This window comes from Gorilla gorilla, chromosome 7 (assembly GCF_029281585.2).
Source record: "Gorilla gorilla gorilla isolate KB3781 chromosome 7, NHGRI_mGorGor1-v2.1_pri, whole genome shotgun sequence".
NCBI lineage: Eukaryota > Metazoa > Chordata > Mammalia > Primates > Hominidae > Gorilla > Gorilla gorilla.
The window spans coordinates 129,106,423-129,133,465 of NC_073231.2; the positions used below are offsets into that span (position 1 = coordinate 129,106,423).

The 27,043-nt window shown below is 38.9% G+C and overlaps 1 protein-coding gene and 2 non-coding genes across 7 annotated transcripts; 1 reads left to right on the forward strand and 2 right to left on the reverse strand.

The window, feature by feature from the left end:
* Window positions 1-207: 207 nt before the first annotated feature.
* Window positions 208-27,043, reverse strand: ZHX1 (zinc fingers and homeoboxes 1). Of its 5 annotated transcripts, none has more exons than XM_063709463.1 (4): window positions 26,842-27,043; window positions 18,758-18,871; window positions 4,803-7,652; window positions 208-1,787 (listed from the first exon to the last, which is right to left on the reverse strand). In XM_063709463.1, the coding sequence occupies exon 3, from the start codon at window positions 7,425-7,427 to the stop codon at window positions 4,806-4,808; it is 2,622 nt and encodes an 873-aa protein (XP_063565533.1). In that variant the 5' UTR covers window positions 7,428-7,652; window positions 18,758-18,871; window positions 26,842-27,043; the 3' UTR covers window positions 208-1,787; window positions 4,803-4,805. The 5 variants fall into 5 exon arrangements, with proteins under 5 accessions (XP_063565533.1, XP_004047535.1, XP_004047537.1 ...); XM_004047487.5 differs by lacking the exon at window positions 26,842-27,043 and adding an exon at window positions 25,699-26,321; XM_004047489.5 differs by lacking the exon at window positions 26,842-27,043 and adding an exon at window positions 25,604-26,115.
* On the forward strand, window positions 14,329-14,435 carry LOC115935652 (U6 spliceosomal RNA). Its single transcript, XR_004071276.1, has one exon. It is a non-coding gene; the product is annotated as a U6 spliceosomal RNA (small nuclear RNA).
* LOC115935714 (small nucleolar RNA U13) lies at window positions 18,127-18,230 on the reverse strand. The gene has a single exon (XR_004071332.1). It is a non-coding gene; the product is annotated as a small nucleolar RNA U13 (small nucleolar RNA).

Here is a 27,043-nt window from a genome sequence, read left to right on the forward strand (position 1 = left end):
TAAAAGCTAGCAAACGTCAGAGAAGAGTTTTATCAGGCCTATAAAAGAGATGAGGGAAATTTATTAATAGTTATATACACCTACACAGAGTTAACATATTGCAAGGGAAACAACTATATTCAAAGGCTTCATTTCTAATACTTGACATTTCAAATTTTGAGAACATTAAAATTATTGTCAAACAAAACTCAGACCACATTAGCAATGTTTATAAAAGGGAGCAATTTAATCATTATATTACAGAGTGCTTTAAGAAGTTTTTAAACGTGTAAAAGAAAAAAAAAAAGCTTAGTGCATTACGGTCTTTACATTGCTTCTTTTTTAAAAAAGTTAACAGTAGTATGAAAAAAGCCACCCACAAAGCCAGCTGTCTGAGTGAGGAAATCAGCTACATTGCAGCATTTTGGAATTACTAATAAAGCTATAGTTAAAAAATAAAAAGTTTATAAAAATGAAAGCAGCATGCATATTCAAGGCTTTTTCATAACATTTTCAATGGCTGAAAAACATTTAACCAAGAGCTTAATATTTATTATCCATTAAATTAGAGAAAATAAACTGGCTAAGCCTACATCTGGTCATTCAGAAAAACATGTTAAAATCCAAAGCTAATTAAACTGAACATTTCTTCTACGAAGAAAGCGCATTTTGAAAAATGGTCCTATGGTCACAAAAGAAAGGGTTCTTCCCAATATGAATGAACAGCACCAGTCTTTACAAAGTTTGTAAATTAGTATGAACTTTCAGTCTCCTGATATGGCAAGAGTTAACAGTTAACACTCCCATGATTCATAAGTGAAAAGCTAACTTTTAACTCATTATGATCAGTTCAGAATTTTTTCTCTATTCACTGAAATTGTTATAAAAGTAAAATTTCACTGAAAGATAACTCTTAAAAATTCTGATCTGACACCTGTATAAACATTTCTGATTTCCACGATTGTAAGAAAACACTAAGTATACATTTACTACGTGATTCTTTTTCACATTTTTGGTGCAGTATTTTTTTCAAAGCTTCACCCTATCCAAATTATCATGCCAGTTTCTTTTCCTTCTTCAGAATTAATTACCTGCAGTTTAATAAAAAGCAAATCAGCTTCTAATGGAACAAGTAACAGTAGAAACAGTGGTATTCATGGATGTGTTTAATGAAGGATCCAATTATTAAGGGCCAGTGAAACCATAAAATCTTATTGTTTCAACATATATAAATAGGCTGTTTTTACATTTGAAATTGTATAAGCCCATACACAACTTTTAATCTTAGTGCAGGGTCTGATAAATAAGACATAGTAATAAATCAGGGTTTTTGTTTTGTTTTTTTTTTACCCATTTCTAACAATTTTTACTGTAAAATTTTTGGTCAAAGTTCTAAGCTTAATCACATCTCAAAGAATAGAGGCAATATATAGCCCATCTTACTAGACACACAGTATTAAGCTGGACTGAATATGAGGACAAGCTCTAGTGGTCATTAAACCCCCTCAGAAAGTCTAAGATTCAGAATGTCTCCATCATATTAGAATAAAAATGTACTGTATTAAAATTTAAATTGAATTTTTGCAAGTTGTTTTAAATTAGTGTTCTATTTACATTGCAGAACTTCCACCAACTGCAGTAGTTTAACTTTGGCACAACATTAAGTTCCATTTCTTTTGGGTATTGGATCCTGCTTTTTGAGTGTGTATGCCCCAAAACGTTTTCAATGTCATCAAAGATTGGGCAAATTCACAGTAAATCAGACATCTTGAGTTGAAGAATTGATTCCCCTTCAACGTTTTAGGCAGCTAAAAAAGAAAAACATCATAAAAAACTGAAAATTTAAAGAAAACCATATTTTAATTTTTACTACTTTTAGAAATAAAAGTATCAATTATTCATGAAAATACATCTTTTGTATTCTCTTGAGATTACCTGCCACATATGTCTTCCATAATACACTAGACTTTGTGTGAAACTCATCTATGTATATGTTCTTCATATGCTAGATTTGCTTATAAACATTTATCATCTTTATGTAATAATTTATTTCAAACTGTATGAGCAGGGAGTATATATTTCATTGTCAGTATCTGTAATAAGCAGACTATGAAATCTAAAGACTTGTACTTTTTTTCTATTTCTATACAAAGGTGCAAAAGATATATATGTACCTCACTTCCTGTAATAACTATTTTGGGAAGGTTTTGGTAACTTTTTTGGTAAATTGAACAACATTTAAATGAAGAAATAACTATTTAGAGAAGGCTATGGTGAATCCTCTTGTAAGTGAAAAATTATTTTACTCAGCCAAGGATAACTTGATGTTTCAGAAATTTAGACTTTTGTGTATTTAAAAAGCAAGGCATGCTTCTATGCTATCACAAAAGTATATAATATGGTTTGGCTCTGTGTCCCCACCCAAATCTTACCTTGAATTGTAATTATTAAGGGACAGTGATACCACAAAATCTTATTGTTTCAACATATGTAAATAGGCTGTTTTTACATTTGAAATTGTATAAGCCCATACATAACTTTTAATCAGGGAGTGTCGGGGGAGGGAGCCTGGTGGGAGGTGACTGAATCATGGGGGCGGACTTCCCCTCTGGCTGTTCTCATGATAGTGAGTGAGTTCTCAGGAGATCTGGTTGTTTGAAAGTTGTGTGGAACATCCCCTTTGGCTCTCTCTCCTGTTCGGTCATGGTGAGATGTGCTTGCTTCCCCTTCGCCTTCTGCCATGACTGTAAGTTTCTTGGGGCCTCCCAGTCATGCTTCTTGTTAAGCCGGCAGAACTGTGAGTCAACTAAACCTCTTTTCTTCATAAATTACCCAGTCTCAGGTAGTTCTTTATAGCAGTGTGAAAATGGACTAATACAGTGCATGTATAGCATACATCATACAATCTTTTGAAAACTGTAGTTTTAGGATGAATTTTCTGACCAGAATTAGTATCCATTACAGTGTTAATATACAACATAAGAATTATCTATACAAAATTAAAGGTCAAACTAAACTGTACAGAAAAATTCACATTATTTTTGGAAGACTGCAACTCCCCAAAAAAATCACTGCAGAGGTTACAACAACAACATTCACTGCAGCAACAAATTTGTTGATTTAATCTTGGCTGAGTGCATATTCTTGTGTTTAGCAATAAAAAAAATGCCTGTTAAAAATATTTTATGTATCTGGGTCAGAAGAAAGCCTGCTCTGAAGATTTCTGACATTAGGAAATGGAGGGCTGCACTTCAGGATAAAGCTGTATGAAACTGTTTAACTTCTTATAACCTAAAATGATTACATTATACCCTATAACCTGGAATGATATTTATACTGCTTATTAAAACAGGTACATTTTTAGTTTCATCTGTTATCCCTTAAAAAATATTAACAAGGAGAAAACCTGAAAAAGGATTGCCAAGCAGTAAGAATAGTGCCTGGTACATATTAAGCTCTCTATAAATAATTGTTAAAATAAATAAAACCAGAGAGGAGATGTAAGGGAATTAAGGAAAAACTGCACAGAATAACAGAGCATAAAAGTAGGGGATGGGATACTGATGCAAAAAGCCAAGGAAATAAGTAAGCATGCTCACGTGTAAAATAATAATGAGGGTCTACGTCTCATTTCCTTCCTTACTGTTTGAGAACACTGCAGTCATTTCTAATAGCAAGATGCTATTTGGACTACTGACAGACATACACAAACATTTCATGACAACTGCATTGTTTTCAAAACAGTGTACTTTTACCCCGGAACACTCCAAAACAAAGAATAGCAAAGAATAAAACTATGTTATTAAATTCCAGAAGTATTTAGAATTCAATTCCTAACTCCAAAGCAGGTATCTGATTTGCAACTACAGTTCAACTTTAATTAATCCAATTTATAAAAGAACTAAGATTTAAAGAACATGCCAAAACCTTTCAAATTTAAGCCATATTTATTTGCATTTTTAAGACTACAGAGATATACTTTAAATCAAATACAATGTTAGTGCTGGTAGCAGGTTTGTTTTATACCAAAGAATGAAAAGATATTTTAAGCAATTGGGTTTATATCAAATCTGTTATTTGCCTTTTGATCTCTAAAACAGAAATAATTTATATCACAGTTTTCAAAGACAGATGCCACCTAAGCAAACATGAATTTATATATGGCCTAAAACAGACCTTTGACTTTTAACAGAAAAAGATATTGAGTAATTTTATAAATTACTAAAAAGATACTGAGTAATTTCATAAATACATAAAGCATTTTTAAACTCTAGTTAAAAGTCTAGTAAAGTTTTGGGAGCAATGCAATGAAGAAGAAAAGATACCCATTTTCACCTAGTTTCCTAAAACTGCACGATCGTCAACCCTGTGGTAAGTCTTTCCTTTGGTGTACTTTTCCCCTTCTTTTTAGTTTTCATTTTTGAATTATTTCCTTAAATAGGCAAAAAATGAAGCTTTAGTGAAGGGGGCATTGCAATAAAATACATTTTAGTTATCTTTAGTATTTGTTTGTGAATCCCCTCAACCCGCCTGCCAGTCTCCCTTCATAGAGATTGGGTAACTTTCCTTCAAAACAAAGTAAAAAAACCCCAATTCATATGAAAAATAATAATTAAGACATTAAACTCTACATAATAATAATAAAACTACACATGATAATCATTTATCTCTTAGCTATACTAGTGGTACCTAGTCTTATTAGGGAAAAGAAAAACTACTTCAGAAAATATCCAAAATGAAGATGACTGATACAACAAGGTGACTGTTCAAAAATGTATGTGGTTGATGAACATATACGCAGATTAAAATTTTTCTTAACTTACATTTCAGTCATCTGATTTAGACAGCTTCCGTTTCACATGTCGTGGAGGTTCCCAAGTGTCACTATCATCTGTTTCTTCTTCATCCTCTTCCTGGTCATCAATAACTTCATCTTCCTCCTCATTTTCCTCAAATAATTCTATACCTAATTCTGATCTTCTCTGTCTTTCTGCAAACCACTCTCTGACCTGCTCATAGCCCATATGTGATTTGTTAACAAGTTCATCAAGGTCTTGCTCATTAAGAAACTTGTGCTTCAGGTAATAATCCTTAAGTATTGCAGTTCCAGTTTTAAATTTTATGAGTGATGGTCCCCTGTCCCAGTTGTTAATTCTTTTGCTTCCTCTAGGCCGCCCACGCGGTCTTCCTCTTCCTCGTCCTTTGGGTCTCCCTCTCCCTCTTTTCCTAAGGGAAGACAGACCATTCATACTACTTGAATTGGCGCTCTGATAGTAGTAGTACCATTTCAAGTTTCCATTCTTCCAAGCATAACGGGTGTCCCCAAACCAACTAACTATGTCTGTTCTAGCAAGCCCGCTTTCTTTGGCCAACTTGTCATACTCTTCTGGTGATGGCCACTGTGTCCGGACAAATGCACTCTTAAGCATGTGCAGCTGCTCAGGTGTTTTTTTACATATCTTGCCTGTACTCCCTGACTTAGGTGCACCAGATTCATCTCCAGGAGAAGTTTCTCCAGCTTCTTCTTTGGAACTACCTGCATTACTTTCATCTATTTCCATTTTCTCTTCCTTTAAAGCTTTTGATTTTTTCTTCTCTGTAAACCAAGCATCGATTTCTCTTCTGGTAAGTTTGGTTTGTGCCCTTAACCTATTTAATTCTTCATCTGTAAGTACAGAGCTGTTGAGAAAACTTGCCTGAAGGACACGAAGCTGCTCTGCAGTTTTCTCTTTAAACTTTTGGGGAGTAAAGTCAGGAAAAGGATTCCAGGATTGCTTAGGCTGTGCAGTACCAACAGTTGGGGATTCCGTGGTTTCATCACTGGAGTCTATAATAATGGTGGTAGAGGAATCATTGTTGAGATGTAAGCACTGATTGCTCTTTGAATTTCTCTGGTTGTACCTTGTGTCACTAAACCATTTTTTAATCTCTCCTTTCGTCAGGCCTGTTATTTTCATAAGTCTGATAATTTCTGAATCATGGGGAAACTGATTTTTAAGGTAGCTAACTTTTAATTCTGCCAGTTGCTCTTTTGTCTTTTTTGCCCGAATGCCAAATGAATCAGGGTTTACCAATGCAGTTTCATGTTTGACACTTTGAGAAGTTGGAACCGCTGCTGTTGCTGGCTTTGTTTCTGCAGTAGGCTGAGCAGCAGGTACCTGACTTTTCTGTACATTATTTTGACTTGGAATGCCTGCCACTGTCAAGGCTATAGGTGCTGTAACTGGCAAGGTGTTTGTTCCAGCCACTTGAGTAAGGACCAGACCAGGCTGACCAACTATTTGGCATGTCTGTAAAATAGATGGTAAACCATTACTCCCTGTGGAAATGTGTGTAGGAATAACAGTTATGGTCTGAGGTACAGTATGCACTGTTCCATTGAATTGTTTCCTTCTTGCCTCCTCTACTTCCTCGGGAGTCCAACTAACACCATGTTTTAAACGTTGGGCTGAAAACCATATCTTGATCTGTTCCTCTGTATATTTTGCTTGAGCAGAAAGAACTGTAATTTCTGACATTGTTGGGTAAGGGAACTTGTTGTAGGTGTTAAGTAAAAGGGGATTGTTATCCAATGCAGCATTGTAGGTGGGAATGCTATTAACAGGGATTAAGACTTTGGGAATCAAATTAGAGTTCTGCTGAGCAGATACAGCAGTTATCACCTGTGCCAATCCAGGAAGAACTGCTGCTGGTGTCACTACCGTGCTGGCAGTACTTGGATGTATTCTGTTTACAATGGAAGTACTTGTATTAGATTCAGAAGCTGAAGAACTTGGATTTTCTACAATTTCTTCACGGTCTGGTTTGATTTCATTCTCTTTCTCTTCAGGAACGTCCTCAACTGAGTTATGATGAACTGCAATCCGTTTATTTTCCACTTTATTTTTCATCATTTTCATGATAGGAGTTTTACTGATAGATATTCCCGAAGAAGAAACTTCTGTAGATTCTGCTTGCTCTGCATTCTCCTCTTTAACAAAACTACCATCAAAAGTCAGATCATTTATTGTTTGTTCAAAGATTGTCTGGTTATTACGTTTCACCATAGTCAACTTAAAATTCTCTTCTCCTGGGTGATATTTCAGATTATGCTCAGAAAGTGCATCATACCTTTTGGTAAGAAAATTGCATTCGACACAAACATAGGATGAATTTAGCACTACATTGGGATGTTCCGAATCCACATGAAAAGTAAACATATTTAGATCTGGAGTTTGAAAAGTACAATATTTACATTCATATCCACCTTCAACTTTTTTATTTTGCTGATTGTCTGAATCCACAGATTCATGAACCTCTTCATCACTTGAGATACTCTCTGCTCTGCTGTTTTCTACAGGTGTAAGCACAGGAGGACCTTCATCCAAATCTGATATCAACTCAAGGTCTGGATCTTGTTCACTGGCAAGGACCATGCAAGGTGTTGTTGATTTTCGCCTGCTTGCCATTCTGATGTTATGAGGAAAAGCTCAGTGGTGATTAAAAAGCACCGAGGCTTAAAACTGTTCAGTGTTCTTCATTTGAAAACAATGGCTTTTGGTTCTTCAAGTCCATTTTTGTGCTCAACAAGTCTCATTAGCAGCTTTCTCATGGTGCAATCAAGTAAAGAGCTTATTGTTGGCAGACAAAATACTGCTGAATTTCTGAAATTTTTGAAGCACAACTCCAATCACCTACATTAAAATAAATTTAAAAATGTTTTAAAATGAGTAACTATGATCTTTTAAACAAATTATAGTTATAGTTCACTTATATGAAGTGTCTGGATAGCTCAGTTACAAAGATCTAGAATAAGATAAGAATCAGAAAAAAATGTTCTCTAAAGATCAAAATAAATCTCTCCAAGCCAACTCATTGAACGTTAAGTACTTTACCTTGGGTCAGACACAAGCTTATTCATTTAAATTTTTTAGCCAGCTATATATTAGAAGACAAGGGGGAAAGGGCCTGCTTTGGCAAGCACACTATTATTAATGTGAAATGGCAATGTTAACAAGGGAGGAACTTTAATACTATAAAAAGCATTCACAGATACTAAAATATTATGGCCATTAAGTGTGTAAGAAATTCAGCCTGGCCAACATGGTGAAACTCCGTCTCTACTAAAAACACAAAAATTAGCCAGGCGTGGTGGCAGGTGCCTGTAGTCCCAGCTTCTCCAGAGGCTGAGGTAGGAGAATCGCTTGAACCCAGGAGGCAGAGATTGCTGTAAGCCAAGATCATGCCACTACATTCCAGCCTGGGCAACAGAGTGAGACTCCATCTCAAAAAAAAAAAAAAAAGATAAGAAATTTAATCCATTAGTTCATTAGTTATGTCCTCTTCTTCCTACTGGTCTGTCTCATCAGCCAAAAGCATGCTTCAAGTATGGCAAAAATAGCAAAGATGGAGGATGAATGATCAAAGTTTCAGAAACATTATTCTTTTTTTTTTTTTTTTTTGAGACAGAGTCTCACTCTGCCACCCAGGCTGGAGTGCAGTGGCGCAATCTCGGCTCACTGTGACCTCTACCTCCTGGGTTCAAATGATTCTCTTACCTTAGCCTCCTGAGTAGCTGGGATTACAGGCGCTTGCCACCATGCCTGGCTAATTTTTGTAGTTTTAGTAGAGACGGGGTTTCACCACATTGGCCAGGCTGGACTCGAACTCCTGACCTCAGGTGATCTGTCCGCTTTGGCCTCCAAAAGTGCTGGGATTACAGGCATGAGCCACCGTGCCTGGCCTACCAGAAACATTATTCTTAGCACTTGCCACAATGCTACCAAAAGTTATAAAGCATATCTAATCACATCAGTCTCCTGACACAGGTTCCTAATGTTGAAGGAATAAAGTTCAAACTCCTTGCGGGACATATAATCCCTTTCACAACCTAGTCTAACCTCACTTTCCTTCCTCCTGTTTCCTTATGCTTTAGGTACACCAGAAATGACTGCCATTCCACAGACATTCAATGCACTTTCAGACCCTTACTCAGGCCCTTCCTTAGGTTAGGACACTTGATGTGTTGATCTGTGTGCCCTCTAGGACAGCAGTCCTCAACCTTTTTGGCACCAGGGACCGGTCTCATTGAAGACCATTTTTCCATGTACCGCAGTGCGGGGGGATGAGATGGTTTTGGGATGAAACTCTTCCACCTCGGATCTGGCATTAGATTCTCACAGGGAGTGCGCAACCTAGAGCCCTCGCATGCACAGTCACAATAGGGTTGTGCTCCTGTGAGAATCTAATGCCGCTGCTCATCTAACAGAAGGCAGAGTTCAGGCGGTAATGCTTGCTTGCCTACCTCTCACCTTCTGCTGTGCGGCCCAGTTCCTAACAGGTCATGGATTGGTACTGGTCCATGGCACAGGGGTTGGGGACTAGAGATCACCTTCTCCCTTTCATTTGGTCCAATTTCCTCACCTGTTTATTTTCTAGTCTAGTACTTACCATACTGTACATGGCAGAGTAATGTTACATTTCTGTCCCTGCACCACCATCCATATCTGTGGTCTCCTTACTCTAGATATTGTGTCTCATTTTTAATAACAGCTTGCTATAATTTGGATGTTTGATCCCTCCAAATCTCATGTTGAAATTCGATCCCCAATCTTGGAGGCAGAGCCTAATAGGAGGTGTCTGGGTCATGGGGTCAGATCCCTCATGAACAGTTTGGTGCTGTCCATGTGGTAATGAGCGAGTTCTCGCTCTACCAGTTCCTGCAGGAGCTGGTTGTTAGGAAGAGCCTGGCACCTCCCCACTGTCTCTCTTGCTTCCTTTCTTGCCATGTGATCTCTGCCCACATGCATTCCCCATCATCTTCTGTCATGAGTGGAAGCTGCCTGAGGCCATCACCAGAAGCAGATGCTGGAGCCATGCTTCTTGTACAGTCTGCAGAACTGTGAACCAAAGAAACCTTTTATCTTTCTAAATTACCTAGCTCTGGGTATTCCTTTACAGGAACACAAAGAGACTGAGACACAGCTTTTTTGAGATAAAACAAAGTCCCCAAAACTCTGGATTGAGCCAAGGAACTTTGTATCTTCAACCTAATACTCTCCCAGCTGAGCTATTTTGGCTGACATCTCATTAATGCTGCATTCCCAAGTGCATACAAGAAACCTGAATTCAGGGAGATAATCACTCAATGTTTATTAAATTGACTAGAATGAAGAGGAAAATAGTCCTACAAAACTCAACAGGACCTGCAGGAGGCATCACCATAGAGAACAGTATCTGAAATTCACAATAATAACTTTAAATAATCAAGAAAAAATGAATTAGGATCATACAAATATATTTAAATAAATTTTATACCTAAAATTTTTAAAATAAAAAGTTTTATGCTAAGTAAAGTTTGTGTTTCTGAAGTCTAATCCAAATGAAAACGAATAAAATGGGTAAGTGATTTCATTTATTCTCCACCACAAATTAGAGCTATTTTTAATTTACTGGCATCCCAGCTGAATGGAGGAGAAGAGAGTTTGCTTCAAAAATTATTAAGCAAAACCAGGTCCCTATGAGACAATACATCTAGTCAGTAAATGGAGAGACATTTTTAGGAAAGAGAGCAGTCCCAAGAGAGAATATCCTGACTTTGAAGGATGGTAAAATCCTCCTCACTGGAATTATTCAAATACAGACTATACATCCAAGTAGCAGAAGGAAAATTGGACTAAATGTCCTTTGTTCCCTAATTTCCCACATTACCAAATAAACAGCATCAGTTTAAAAATAATAGTGGTATTAATAATCCAGATCCCTACTCTCAAAGATGTCATTCTTTTTTTCTTTAAAACACTTTTGATTTCTAAGATATTATAAAGAAATCACTGATATTTACAACTATTTCTTAACCAAATGTTATAAACTAAGCCAATGTTATCTTTTAATCAAATAGGGGTTGCCATTTTTTTTTCAAGTATCAACACAGATGTTTGATCATTTTTTGTCATTAGAAACAGGGAATTCCTTAAATGGCTCCAAATAAGTGGTCCAGACATGGTGGTACACATCTGTAATCCAGCTATTCAGGAAGCTAAGGCAGGAAGATTCCTTGAGTCTACGAGTTCAAGACTGGGCAACATGGTAAGATACTGTTTCTAAAAAAAATAGTAAGTGGAAGAGTAATAAGTGGGTAGCACTCATATTTTGAACAGTAAAGGGAATTGTTGAAAGGCAGAGGACTAACCTATTTTGTGACTGTTACTTTCCTGGAATCTGAGAGAGACTATATTTAATTGGGGTATAATAATAGTTGGAAGGCAAGAGGGTTTCTTTCTGAACTTTTTCCTCAAAGTGGTGGTTTTCAAACTTTTTGTTTTAAGCAGGGGAGCCCTTTCATCAAACAAAATGCTATGAGAAATCCCAGGTCAAAACAGATAAAAGAAGCCATCGGCCGGGCGCAGTGGCTCACGCCTGTAATCCCAGCACTTCGGGAGGCCGAGGCCAGTGGATCACAAGGTCAGGAGATCAACCATCCTAGCCAACAGTGAAACCCCGTCTCTACTAAAAATACAAAAGTTAGCCGTACAGGCGTGGTGGCGGGCGCCTGTAGTCCCAGCTACTCGGAAGGCTGAGGCAGGAGAATCACTTGAACTTGGGAGGTGGAGGTTGCAGTGAGCCAAGATCAAGCCACTGCACTCCAGCCTGGGTGACAGAGCGAGACTCTGTCTCAAAAAAAGAAAGAAAAGAAAAAAAGAGGAGCTATCTGGTTGGAGGAGGCAGAGGCTAAACTACTCTCTGACCAAATTCCATGAATCTTACAATCCCCACTTCCACCTTTCAGGGGTTCTGAGATGTGTTTAAAAGCCTTTAGCTTAAAACTTAAACATATCGGCTGGGCGCGCCTATAATCCTAGCACTTTGGGAGGCTGAGAAGGATGGATCACTTGAGGTCGGGAGTTTGAGACCAGGCTGGCCAACATGGTGAAATCCCATCTCTACTGAAAATATAAAAGTTAGCCGGGCGTGGTGGCGTGCACCTGTGATCCCGCTACTCGGAAGGCTGAGGCAGGAGAATCACTTGAACTCAGGAGGTGGAGGTTGCAGTGAGCCGAGATCAAACCACTGCACTCCAGCCTGGGCAACACAGCAACACTCCATCTCAAAAAAAAAAAAAAAACAAAAAAAAACAAAAAACCACGTATATATATAGAGAGAGAGATCTCAAGACAATATATCAGTTTCATCAAAAATCCTCCTCTCATTGAGCCATTGCTCAGCCATGAAATTTGAAAACTCATCTAGAGAGGACAGGTGCAGTGGCTCATGCCTGTAACCCCAGCACTTTGGGAGGCTGGGGGGGGGGGGGGCGCATCACTTGAGGTCAGGAGTTCGAGACCAGCCTGGCCAACATGGTGAAACCCCATCTCTATTAAAAATACAAAAATTAGTTGGGCATGGTGGTGGGCGCCTGTAATCCCAGCTACTCAGGAGGCTGAGGCAGGAGAATCACTTGAATCCGGGAGGTGGAGGATGCAGTGAGCCAAGATTGCACCACTGCATTCCAGCCTGGGTGACAGAGAGAGACTCTGTCTCAAAAAAAAAGACTATTTCCTTGCTATAATCCACTGTCAGGTCCCCATGATTTTGCTAACAAAAGTAAGGTCAGTGTATTATTTAACATATTTCTAAAAAGAGACTGAGAAGTCCCAAAAGAGTTTCAAGATTTGGTCCAAAAGCTCAATTCTGCATAATGTGTATAGTCTAAAAATAGACCAAAGGGCAAACAAAGGTATCCTCGGAATTATTATTATAAAGTCATAAGTTTGGAGGAAACAAGGATCTTAATCTTAGTACAACTGCCCCATTTTTATGGAAGAAGAATCCCAGGCCCAGAGTAATTAATTCATAAAGTCATTGTGGATAGGGTAAAGCCACAGGTTTTGCAGTCACCTTTGTCAATTAGTAGTTAGGTGCCTGGAAAAGCTATTCCATTCAACCTCAATTTTCTCATGTATAAAACCAAGATTCTTCAATTCAACAAATTTGTTGAATGTCAACCACGTGAAAGGCAATAATGATGCAATGGTGACCAAGACAGGCAGTCTCTGGTTTTTCAGGCACCAGCAGTGAAGCAAGGAAAGCAAGCAGTAAACAATTACTTAGAATAACTATGATCAGTGCAGTAAGAAAGATATGAGTACACTGCAGGAGGCTTCTAGAAAAGAAGCAGAGAAGGCTTCCCTGGGGGAAAAAGAAATAGTAGTATCCACATCAGAGGAAGTAAAAATGCTTCCTTCACTTACTTTGATACAAAGTAGGTGCCTAATTGATGCTATTTTCAGTCCCTGAAAAATTCTTTCCAGAAAAAAATACCATTTTTTAATATTATAAGTTCTCTCACTTTTTTTAAGCAACTTAATCAGCTGAAAATGCACAAAAATTGGATGAAAAAGTAAAAGTAAAAATACAGAATAAGAATTTCTAGGATGTCGTTCCTATTCATCTCCCTTTGTCATTAAAGTGCAATGGGACTGGGACAGGAAAATTGCTGTATAGAAATCACTATTAGCTGAAGGCATCACATCCTCTATTTGAAGGTCAACTAAAAATAGGGCTCAAAATCAATTTGGGGAAGCTTGCACTATTTACCTATAAAAAGAGTTTAGAGGTCAGTTGCACAACTCAGTAGCTAAGTGACTCTGCAATTAAAACACAATTAAAATTAAATTGGCCAATAAAAAAAGTATGCTGTAAATGCATCCAGCACTGTAAATGTAATTACTTTTCAAAACTGCTTTCAGTTAACTTTTCAGTAGGGGAAGTGTTTTTAGAAAACTGTTCAAATTAATTAATTGCTATACCGCCATTAAAATTGATAATCTTAAGAGTAATTAAGGAATATGGAAAAACTACCCATTTACTATTAAATTTTTTAAAACTCAGAAAATTTGCATATTAATTATAATTGTGAGGAAATATGTATGCATGTGAACAAAGATGATACGAGAGTATGTAAAAAAATGAAAATTTCACATGAGATTATGGGTGACATTTTTATGTGTGATATTCACAAGTTTTCTTTTTCTTTTGCCTTGTTTTTTTCCTTTTTAGGGAGAACAGTCCCGTTACATTGCCCAGGCTGGTCTTGAACTCTTGGGCTCAAGTAATCTTCCCACCTCTGCCTCCCTGTGTTGGGATTACAGGCATGAGCTACCCTGCCTAGCTTACAAATTTTCTTTAATATTGTTATCACATTGCTTTATTATAAAGTACAACAAACAACAGCTTCAAGACCCTAAAATTGCAAATAGACTAAAATATTTCTATGGCCAGTTTATGACCAATATTTCTATGGTCAAGCTGGAAACAAAGTTTCTTTTCTATTATTAAGGCAAAAAACATGGCTACATAAAGGATTTTCCAGTGCTGGCTTCCACAGCACAAATACTAAAATTGGAACCATGCGGAGAAGATTAGCATGGCCCTTGGGCAAGGATGACATGCAAATTTGTTTAAAAAAAAAAAAGAAAGAAAAGAAAGGGAGGGAGGGAGGAAGAGAGGAAAGTAGAAGGAAGGAAGAAAGAGAAGGAAGAGAAGCGCGAAGCGGAGGGGAGAGGAGTGGAGGGGAAGGGAGGCTTGGAAGAAGGAAGGAAGGAAATATCAAAGTAAAAAAAAAAAAGGATTTTCCAGGGAAGCAAGAATCCCTCAGTATGTAGCATTCAGGTATAGTTTTTGGAGCTCTGAGAAGTCAGATTGGCTCTAAGAGCTCTCAAGACCACTCAAACACAATCTCCAGGGTGTAGGTCTAGACTAGCTAGTTTCTGTAGATCTATCTGTATACTGGATCTTCTCCTGAGGGTAGGATACGCATCAATCAACTTATGATTCTGAACTCATCAAAACAATTACAATTTTTACAATTTTACAAGTAATAGTTCTCTACAGAAAAGCATTTAATGAAAGCAAAATGTGTTTTATCACAATCTAAAAAGTTTGAGAGTTCTTATTCAAGTTCTTCTTTTATGATCAGAAAGAGTATCTACTTAGCTATCCACTATATTCCCAGGGCCCAACAAAATACTTATTAGGACCCCAATAATGTTTGCTAAAAAGTATCTTTAGGCCAGGCATGGTGGCTCACATCTGTAATTCCAGCACTTTGGGAGGCCAAAGTGGGCAGATCAATTGAGGTCAGAAGTTCGAGACCAACCTGGTCAACGTGGTAAAACCCTGCCTCTACTAAAAAAATACAAAAATTAGCTGAGTGTGGTGATGGGTGCCTGTAATCTCAGCTACTTGGGAGACTGAGGCAGGAGAATCACTTGAACCCAGGAGGCAGAGGTTGCAGTGAGCCGAGATCGTGCCACTGCACTCCAGCCTGGGCGACAGAGGAAGACTCCGTCTCAAAAAAAAAAATCTTTAAATATAACTATACTATGTATTATTACATACATTTTACTTCATTAAACACTCATTTATAGAAGAGCTATAAAAACAATTGTGCTTGATTTACTATAGATTACTTTCGATGGTAAAATTCTTAATAAAAATTACCTTAGTCATGAATATTAAAACACCCTTGAATCTAAAACATTCTATTTATTAAAGTACAGCAATGAACATTCAATAAACATTTACTAACATCTAAAATGTCATTGTAATACATCAGTTTTATATATGAATTGAGTATATTTAAATCTGTGAATTACTTACGAGTAAAACAAGGGAGATAAAACATTCAAAGAATGATTTTGGCAGTGAAATTCAGGAGAAAAGGGTATAGTTATTATAAAGACAGCAAATGCAAATTTGCACTTAGAATCAGTACTTCTCTGTTTTATGAGAAAACTATACTTTAATAGTGTTCTACTACATTTTAAAAAAGATTAAAAATAAGTCCTCAATGTAATACACTATAAGAAGTTAGTGGATTGTTTCAAATTCTATGCTTACGTACTACTAAAAAAAAGTCTAAAATATTTTATAATTAAACAGAGCCACAACTGCACTGAATTTGCAAGCTTCTGGTTTTTCTGGCTGTTTGGACTTCAAATTAAATGATTAACAGATAACAATATGTTGGCCTGGTTAGCCACAAAAGCATGCTATTTGGTAAGATTTTACGTGAGTAAAAACAAGCTTTTTTTTCTTGAGACGGAGTCTCACTCTGTTGCCCAGGCTGGAGTGCAGTGGGGCGATCTCGGCTCACTGCAACCTCCGCCTCCCAGGTTCAAGCAATTCTCTGCCTCAGCCCCCCAAGTAGTTGGGATTACAGGCGCCCGCCACCACGCCTGGCTAATTTTTGTATTTTTTTAGTAGAGACGGGGTTTCACCATCTTGTCCAGGCTGGTCTTGAACTCCTGACATCATAATCCACCCGCCTCGGCCTCCCGAAGTGCTGGGATTACAGGCATGACCCACTGTGCCTGGCCACAAACTTTGTTTTTTACAACAATTCTGGGTCAAATAAGAGCATTTAGGGCTGAGTGAGGTGGCTCACGCATGTAATCCCAGCACTTTGGGAGGCCGAGGCGGGTGGATCACCTGAGGTCAGGAGTTTGAGACCAGCCTGGCCAACATGGTGAAACCCTGTCTCTACTAAAAATACAAAAATTAGCCCGGCGTCGTGGCGTGCACTTATAATTCCAGCTACTCGGGAGGTTGAGGCAGGAGAATCGCTTGAACCTGGGAGAAGAAGGTTGCAGTGAGCCGAGATTGCGCCATTGCACTCCAGCCTGGACGATAAGAGCACAACTCTGTCTCAAAAAGAAAAAAAAAAAAAAAGAGCATTTAGAAGATACTATAGTTTTTAGGGATCATGTTAATTTTGATGTAGCATCAAAAATAGAACTGTTCTTAGGTAGCAAAAATATACACCCTGAGAATCCCTTGGAATCTGCATTTGTATATATACCGAGAATGTTTGGGACTCTGTATTCTATTTAGTTTCACTTCTCTCTGAGTCAAGAGTTCTGTTTAGCCAGCTGAAAATACTTTAACACGTTTGTATTAAACTAAAAGTTACAAATCCACAAAAATCACGGAATGCCTAAACAGTACGAACAAAGAATTAGGTCATATTAAAACAAAAGGTATCCACCGTGTTAAAAAAAATAAAGGTGACTTTACACAATTAAGGTATTTTCAAAGTTAAAATGTAAAAATAAAAATAAAATGTTAAAACATTTAGAAACATCAAGTTCTTAAAAAATTAAATTAGGAATTTGACAACACAAATTTATATCCACAGCAAATGTTTTTAAAGATTGCTGGTAACCTAGAATCACGACCTGAGAGATAAGTCTCAAGAAAACTGTAAAAAATAGTCTCAAGACAATAGAAAATCAAGTATTAAAGTGAATATACAAACAGGAATAAAAATAATAAAAGTGAAAGCATCTAAGAAATTGTGGTCAAAGATAATCAAATGTCAGAGGATACCTTTGCTAATGCTAATTAAGGCTGAAAGGTAAGAAACCCTATCCTCTCTACCTGTTTTTTTCCATCTGAGAAAGCAGACCTTAATGACACTAAAGATTAAAAGAAGAATCCAAATCGGACAGATTTTTTTCTGGCAAGCTCCGACCACAGATTTGAGGAGTGAAATGTCTTCTTGAAAGGTCTCTCCCTAGGACACTAACATCCTAGTTTTCTCCCCACAGCTGGCAGGTAGGTAGGTAGGTACGTAATACATTGAAAGTGATATATAAACTAGCAGTATCATGAAATCTCTTATCTTGTGAAGAGTTTGTGAATGTAATCGAAAAGTCATTTTCTACCGAAAACAATTTTTCCCTACTTTTCTCAAGAAGGTGTGTTAAGTCTTTTACAGCCAGTCTAACACAAGAATGCTATTCTCAGTTCCAAGTGAGATTATCTTTGAAGACTGAAAAACCATTCATCTGGTCATTATCTTCCCTATTTATAATGGTAAGGTAACTGTTACCCACTTCACTGAGGATATAATGATTTGATTTTTCAAAATACTTTGAAAGATAATAGTAATCAGTATTGGTAATATCAACTTATAAGAACTCTGTTATCCATTTTTTAAAAATGAAAACTACCACATTAATGTTTATCAAATCTTTCTTAGTATTTTCTGGAATCATCTAAAATAACAATAGGACAAATGCTTCTTATAAAAGCCAATTAATTAATCAGATAAAATATAAAAACAATTATGTACAAATACATTCAAATATATATATATATATTTTACGTCACACAGGTAGTGTGCCAGTGTCATAACAAGGTTTGAGAAAGGCACATTTCACACATGAGCATGAAAACCCAATCATCACACTTAAGAACTACAAAAGGATCAATATTCAAATATTTAAGTTTTGGTATGGTTCATATAAGTAAGAGTATTTAGTTAATATCCTGACTCTTATAATTAACTATTATTAGTAGCCTACGTTTTGAAAATACAGTTTCAGAATTTGTTCTTGTACATCCTGAAGCATTTTTCTGGATATAGGCAAAAGCATAGCAAAATTTCTAGATCAATTTCCCCATACCAAAGGTACATTTTGTCTTGTTTACCTCTGTTATCACAGCACTTGGTATAGTGCCTGACACAGCAGATTTCATCAAATACTAATTTTAAAATCAATTATAAATATACAAGATTTATTATGAAGTATGATGCCGTCTCCTTTCAAATTAAAGCAGTCCTATAGTTATAGCTCTTAAAATTTGAAAGTATATTAAAAAAATGTGTTAAGCATATGTCTGCTGCTTTTTAAGGAAAGCTTTTAAAAACTTTAGACAAATATAGTATCATGGGATCTAAAGTGAGTACATTCAGTATCTGAGTTTTACCATACCAAAACAATGAAACACATACTTGCCACAGCTTCCTTAGCATTCTGTTCTTTGAAATGGAAGGGTATCCCTTCTAGTTAGATGTTTAGCTCAGGCCATCATTACCAATAGGTCCAAAGCAGCTGTCTGTCTTCTCCTACAAAAAAGTCGTATTTTATTATTCTAGATATAATTTAGCCTTAGTCAGGAAATTTTTACAATTTAATGCCTTAGCTTTTAATAAATAAATGTAATTTTGAAAAAAAAAAGTTTATTCCCTCATCAAAACTTTAAAAGAACCATTTAAATACCAATCCTAATATTGGTAGGAAACACAAAAACTACACATTAAAAAACTCTATTTATATCACATAGAACAACTAAATAACTATTAGACCATTTTCAATAAAATTTCAAAATGTGAATATACACCGTCTCTAGTGTGAAAATTGAGATGCAGAAATTGGGAGTTCTTTAAAATGAGTATACCGGCTGGGCGCAGTGGCTCACACCTGTAATCCCAGCACTTTGGGAGGCCGAGGCCGGCGGATCACCTGAGGTTGGGAGTTTGAGACCAGTCTGACCAACAAGGAGAAACCCCGTCTCTACTAAAAATACAAAATTAGCTGGGCATGGTGGCACATGCCTGTAATCCCAGCTACTCGGGAAGCTGAGGCAGGAGAATCGCTTGAACCAGGGAGGCAGAGGTTGCAGTGAGCTGAGATCGCGCCCTTGCACCCCAGTCTGGGCAACAAGAGCGAAACTCTGACTCATAAACAAACAAATAAATAAATAAATAAGTATACAAAGGTTATGAAGACAATTTAGTTAAACTAAGAAATGGGAGTAGTTGTGTATGTTTATGTGTTAGTACATAAACCTAGTGATATTTGTATCCTAATTTATTATGTTAATCAGAATGGAGAGGATTATTAATGCTGACGACACAAGCCAAAACAAGTTAAACAAACTAGTAGTACTTGATCTACAAACATGGGGTTATCTAACAAAATGACTGGTGTTTAGCCATGTCGTTTTTGCCTGAAAGCTACTACCAAATGGCTTTACAGTCAGTGCACTGTGAAGCATTAATATCATGCAATCAAATAAACAGAAAATAATTCTCTGAAAATTCAATTACTGTCCAAATATGTTGTTGTATATAATCTAGAGCAGTTAAACCCATCAGAAGAGTTTAATAAAGCTACAATTGCTTCTCTTACTAGAACAGTCATAAATAACACTTTTGAAGGGTTAAAGCATTTTGGTTGTATTCTTTTTTTTTTTGAGATGGAGTCTCACTGTGTCGCCCGGCTGGAGCACAGTGGCACAATCTCGAATCACTGCAATCTCCGACTCCCTGGTTCAAGCGATTCTTCTGCCTCAGCCTCCCGAGTAGCTGGGATTACAGGCACGCGCCACCACGCCCAACTAATTTTTGTATTTTCAGTAGAGACAGGGTTTCACCATGTTGGCCAGGATGGTCTCTATCTCCTGAGCTCAAGTGATCTGCCCACCTTGGCCTCCCAAAGTGCTGGGATTACAGGCATGATCCCTAACTGGCCTTTTGTTGTATTCTTTAAGCACTATTCTCTGTAAACTATAATGAATAAATATTAAGGAAGAGTATTTTCCCAATTAACCTTATTTTTTGATTCCTGCTACTATTACATACAAGTTTATGAAGAAACTTCTCACATCAAGAAATAATGTAAATACACCAGTCCTTTAGTAAAATACCTCTAGGTTAAGTTAAAACTTAGGCTGAATAAGTACACTATTTTCATGAAAAGCAAAAGAGCATTTTCCTGGTAGGCCCAGTGGAGCATCTTATTATCTCTGCAGCCTGGGACTCTACAATTTCATTTCCTGGTATCTCCTTGTTCTGCCACTTGTTAGCCATCAATCTACAGGATGTGGACTAGAAGAGAAGATAGGAAACAGCTGCCAAAGAGGGAAGGTTATTTTCCAAAATGAATTATTAATACTTTAGGAAACTGGTAACCTACTTCAATCCATTCTTAAAATCACACAGTAATTGCAAGATATTTTACCGAATGAGTCTCTTGAGAAGAGCTGCCAAGACATGTAAAGGCACCAGGATACCAGAGGAGCAAAAATGAGCTCATCAGTGCTTTTGAATGAAAATCCTAGTTGCCTGATGTTATTTAAGTTCCTGATACTGGGATTACTTTAGAACATTTCTATCTAATTCAAAGTATTTTTCTTAATTTAGTATGAGTGAATTCCAAAAATTAAAGAGCTCATCTCAGCTATGTACATTATATAATAAAACAGAACAAGCTGTTCTGGTAGTAGATGGATTACAAAAAAAGACTGAGAGCTTGGAATTTGGAACAGACTGGGTTCAAATACAGCACTGCCACTTACTAGCTGTGTGACTTTAGAAAAATGGCTTAGCCTATCTGTGCCTCAGCCCCGTCATCTATAAATGGGACTGGTAATATTAATAGGATACTATTTACCTAATAGGGTTGTTGTGAGGATTGAAATAGGTAACACGTGTAAGGTTTCTGGAATATTCCTTGGTACTTAGAACACAATGAATGTTAGCAAAGAAATCTTTGTTTAAAATTTGCTAACTGTTGACAAGTGATAAAATACTTTAAGAATCTGGGTAACAACCAACCAACAAAATTTATTTGCCATTTCATACCCCTGAGCATATTAAATCATGCTGGAACAAGTTGGCTTCAAAAGGCAGATATTAATCAATCAAATTTAACCTCTCCCCCACAAACTTTTTCTTCTGACCTTAGCTTCAAAATGAATCATTACTGTATGACATATTTAAGGGGTATTTCATAGAACTAGCAAACATCTAAGTAATTTTATCATAGTAACGAGGAGAAATTGTTCTCATGATCTTCCCCACTCCCAAGTATAGCCCATGTCTAGCAAAGTTTTAACAAACTTCTTTTTAAGAATATTTGATGGTGAAAGAGAATAAACTTCGAAGAAAAACATAATTATTAGTTTAGTGCTTAGAAATATCAGAACCTATTTTATTTCATTTCTCACTAAAAAACAAAAAAGGAAAAGACTTTTAAGAAGGGGAAAAAGGAAGTTAGAAATCTTGAGAAATAGGAAATCACCAAAATTTAATGAAAGTTATTTTATTTACAATAATATATGATATGGCTATGACTTCAATATTTTAATTTTGTTAAGATAAATTCTGATAATAATATTTTTTAAAATCTAAAACTAAGAACTGAAAATTAAAATCTTGCATTAAAAATGATTTATTTGGCTGAGTGCAGTGGCTCACACCTGTAATCCCAGCATTTTGGGAGGCCAAGGCAGAAGGATTGCTTGAGGCCAGGAGTTTGAGACCAGCTAGGGCAACACAGCGAGACCCTATCTCTACAAAAAAAAAATTAAAAATTAGCCGGGCGTGGGTGACACATGACTGTAGTCCTAGCTACTCGAGAGGCTGAGGAGAGAGGATCGCTTGAGCACAGGAGTTTGAGGGTGCAGTGAGCCATGATCATGCCACTGCACTCCAGCCTGGGCCACAGAATGAGACCCTGTCTCAAAAAAAAAAAAAAAAATGTATTCAACTGGCTCCCTTAAATAAACATAATTCTTAAACTGCTCATATATACTTATTTTACAAAGTATATCATCACATTTGTTTAGACCAAAGGTATACAGTCTTACCTCTTAAATTGGAAACTGTATAAAATGCCAAGATTAAGTAACTTTTAAGATCAAAACCTGGCAACTACATACAAAGTTACATATTAATATTTACTTTAAGAATATCCTGTATAAAATGCAGATCTCCAAAATGTAAACTCAAATGTATATCCTGATTAATAATCTAAGTCAGCAACTTCAGTCATGCAAATCTGGTTATTGATGACTACAAATATATCAGAGCAACAAGGATACAATAAAATTTATCAATAATAGTATAGAAACATTGGCTCTTATTCTAAAGATAGTATCAGTTTTAAAAACAGAAATATAACTTACTTTTGAAACTACGTAGGATTATTTAAAAGGATTTTAAGTTCAAAAAATTTAGTCTTAACAGTAAATGTGCTTATCACAACATAAATAAATATTTATAATGATTTTAAAAATGTGTATTACTGGCTAGCACCATAAACAGTACAACAGATAATTCCAAAAATCTCTCTGAATAATTGCATTGACTATGATATTAGATTAAAAACTAGGTGCTGAACTTTCGACACTGTTAATTTAAGTAAAGTCTTTTGGACCCAAATCCACAATGCTGCAACACAAATAAAAGGGTTATTTCCTCAGCTACATTTGTGATCATTTTAATAATTTTAAAAGCATTTTCATTTAAGTATTAAGTTATAATTTACAGCAAACTAAGTCTCAAATATCACATTTTATGCTTAATTAGCATAAGAAATATAATACATCATAATATAACCTTTCCATCTTAATATAAAATATAATAATACAAAAGGGAGAAAAATCTTCAAAATGAACCACCTCTCCTATGCTATTAATTTCGCTAATAACTGTAAAACTTTGTCCCCAATTATTGAAAAAAAAAGAACTTACAATTATCACTAAAGGTGAAATAATTGCTACATCACGCATGAACTACCCCTCAAATCCAGTGAAATAATAAGCTTAGCTATAAAGGAAAGAAATCTACTAATGAGTGTTCCCTAGCACAGGCACATTTATGTTTTCGGATTTAGCATATTTTCAAACCATCTGGCATTAATGCCTCTCTGGTTCACCCAGCCTAATCTGTTCAGAATTGAATATAAAACCAGAGCTACATGAACATTGAGGAAACCAAAGAACAGTACACATGCATAAAATGTTCCAAATGTAAAGTTCTAAAGTAGTTTCTACTTGAACTATATCTTTAAAACATTTCCATTGAAGACGTTAAAGCTCTTTCGAAAATACAAGAATGGTTCAAGAAATCTCTATGAATCATCACTATCATCAGTTACCCAAGTATTACTCTTTCTCATTTTAATCCTGATTGTTAAATAAGGCATCTGAAGAGGTACTTCAACAAAAAAGATTCATTGATAACTGAAATGCTATCATTTTATATCGAAAAGGTCCACGATTATACATTTTACTTTGTATAAAATTAGTCTGCTTAGCCTTAAAATGCTTTGGGAAAGGAGAGAAAAGCTAAAAGGAAAAAAATATTCATGAAAGCCCTTTTTCTCTTATGTCCTGTTACCGCATTATTGTCATTGGCAGCACTCACATTTCTTTTGCTTAAAATCAGGAGTCAGAATTGCTACTTTAGAAATTAAAATAATCGATGGGTATACTAGAGCCAATTTCCCTGTTAAAACCAACTCCTGCTCACCTTCGCTCCCGACATAAAAACAGATGACTTTTTCAGAATAATTTTTCAGAAACGAAGATAATTAATGTAGCACCATATAACACAAATTAAAGCTTTCAGACAAAGACTGAGAAACAATGACCAATACCAGCAAATCTAAAGTGCTCTTATATATGTATACACACAACACACACACACACCCCAAACCAAATATTCACTGTTACTGGGGGGAGACTGCTTCTTCCTCCCTAACCGTGAACCGCTGTATATTTTCCAATTTTGTGATTTTCCTTTTTCTGCTATCACATTAACCTCCAAGAGAATTGCTTAAGTTACATGGAATCCCAACCTAATCACATCACGACTTCTCTCTCAGTCTTTACATTTTTCTCTCAAATATTAGCTCTTCAAATTTTTTTTTTTTTCTAATAGCTGGGATGAGTTGACAGAAAAGGGCTGTGGAATTCCTGCTCTGTCCGATATCTTCCCTGTATTCCTCTTTTCTCATCCCTAGTCTCTGTTCTAATTCCCCCGCCTGCTGTCTCTCATTGACGCCTTCCCAGCTGCTGGATCCTTCACTAACCTAAGCTAAGGATATCAAATGGAATCTTTTCCTTCTCAGGGGCTATGCTCTTTCCTTACAGTTATCCACGGAGGAGAGAGGACAGGAAAGGTACTAAAACAAAGAATTGCCAAGACCCTTTACCTCCAACTTTGGTGTAAATATATAAGGAAAGGGGATCTGCCAGGGCTCTTCTTTCCTGCCCTTAGACCTTGTTCCTCTCACACCTCTCCTTCCCAGCCTTTTATACCCCTTGAGGTATTAGTAGATTGTTCACTGTGGGCCCTAAGGCTTGGAGGATTCCCATGGGTCAGCCCCCACACCCCCACGCCCCTACCATCCTATTTAATTAACTTCTCCCTAAATCCCAGGGCTTCCTCACAATCGTAATATGGTTCTTAAGGACTCAACTCCCAGTCTTTCCCAAAGTTGGGACATGGCCTGGCCCCGAAAGGGGTGCGCACTGCCTTCCTTGAACTAGAGGTAAAGACTTCTCCTGAAGCGTTTGCTGGGGCTCCAACCTCAGTCAGTGCGCTCAGCTCCAGCAAGAGAATCTCTCCTTACTCTCAGGGAGACTGGGTCCCCCACGAGGCAGCCACACGCCCCCGGAGGACAGCGCTCCTGACCTGCTCTAGGACTCCCAACATTACTGGGGTGCTCCCTCCGGCGGCGCCCTCCGCTGGGAATACGCAGTCTTCACTCCTCTCAACAATCCTAAGTTGCTGGGTCCTCACCAAGGCAGGGGGCTGAGATCTTCCCTCCAGAGAGCCCCCCGCCCCCAAGCTCTTTCGGTGGCGGAGACACCCAAAAAGAGCGAGGGAGGCTGTGGGTCTGTCTGTCCCTCTGCGGCGACTGCCCAGCCGCGAGGCAGGCCCCGTCCCTCCCCCTCGGACGCCCCACGCCGGGTCCACCCCGCCACCCGCCGCCGCGAGCGGGCTCAGCCCCAGGGGTCTCTGCTGTGAGGCTGCCCTCCTCCCGCCAGGCCCCGCGCTACTCGCCTTTCCCGTGCCGGCCGCGGACTCTGCGCTCCAGTTCCCACCCGCAGCCCAGAGTCTCCGTGCCCGCTGGTCGCGGAGCCGGGTCGCGCCACTACCTGCAGGGGCCGCCGCGCCTCTCAGCGCCACGCCGCCGCCATCTTGCATTTCAAACCGGCTGCACTTTTCAGGGAGTCAACTCTGACCTGTGAACCCTAAACCCGGAACCGCTCGGCGGGCCCGCAAAGGGGCCTCAGCAGCTCGGTGGCCCCGCGGAGTGTGGGGACTCAGGGTGGGGGTGCGAGGAGAGGCGCGCGCCCCAGCGGCCGTCCGGGGGCGGAGGGGGAAGGGAGAGAGCCGGCAAGGCGGGGCCCTCCCGCGCGCGCGTCCTCCGCGCGCCCCCACCCCGTGCGGCGCCGAGCTCTCCACGCCCAGACCCTGCTACTCCACTGGGGTCCGACCCCGGCCCCTAGTCCGGGGATTGGCGCACCGCGGGAGGTAGGGAGCCGCCCCGCCCCCCTGTCAACAGAAGCCCCGCCCCAGGCTGCGGAAGCTCCGCCCCCTGTCAGGAGAAGCCCCGCCTTCCCAGGGCTCGAAATGGCCCCGCCCTTTGCCTGCGACCGCTCCGCCCGCTGTCGACTGAAGCCTGGTCTTCTCTCGGGTCAGCACAGAAGGCAGCCCCGCCTTCCTTGCGCTCCGCCTTCCTAATGTCACTGCTGGATCGTGAGAGGTAAGCATGCTGGCTTCTACTGAAACGCCCCTTGTCATCACACGCCCATCCCCTGGGGCGACACGACCCAGGCCCCGCCCCTTTGGGCGGAAGCCCCGCCCCTCGGGGGGCCGCTGCGATTCCGGCCGGGAGCCCCGCGCCCTGACAGAAGTCGCCGCGCCCCTTGTCAGCGGCAGCTCCACCTCTCCTCGCTTCGGACCCCGCTCCTCCGCGGGCCGCAGCTCCACCCGCTGACACCGAAAGTTCAGTTCAGCTGCACTCAGAACCGCCGGGCAAGGCGGAGCCGCCCTCTGCCCCTCAGCCGCCCTCCTCCCTGCGAACCGCCACTCGCTCTTCCAGAGGCTTCTTTGCGAGTCGAGGGCTTCACATCCCGTCGGCTTTCAGGGAACCAGCCCCGCAGCGGGGCCAGCGAGGGCCAGGGGTTTCGGGAACACTGCCCGGCGTCGCCGCCCCTCCCCACTCACTTTCCCTTTCCCCCGCACCGCGGTCAGAACGTGGAGGAACAGAACCAAAGCGGAGAGCGGCGACTCACCCTCCAGCCGCTCCACACGCCAGGCCTTGGACGCTCGAGCGCTCCTGGGCCCCTTGACGTTCACTCCCCACCCCCATCCCAGTCGCGGACCCTTTGTGCAGAGCTCCTCTGAGCCACAGTAATCCTAAAAGCACAGCAGAGCTCCGCTGAGCCACATTAATCCTAAAAGATGCAGTTGCTTCAAGTGGAAGTCTGATTTTTT

Excerpts from the sequence above, each read along its gene's own strand:
- ZHX1 (XM_063709463.1), bottom strand. The coding sequence starts at position 7,427 with ATGGCAAGCAGGCGAAAATCAACAACACCTTGCATGGTCCTTGCCAGT.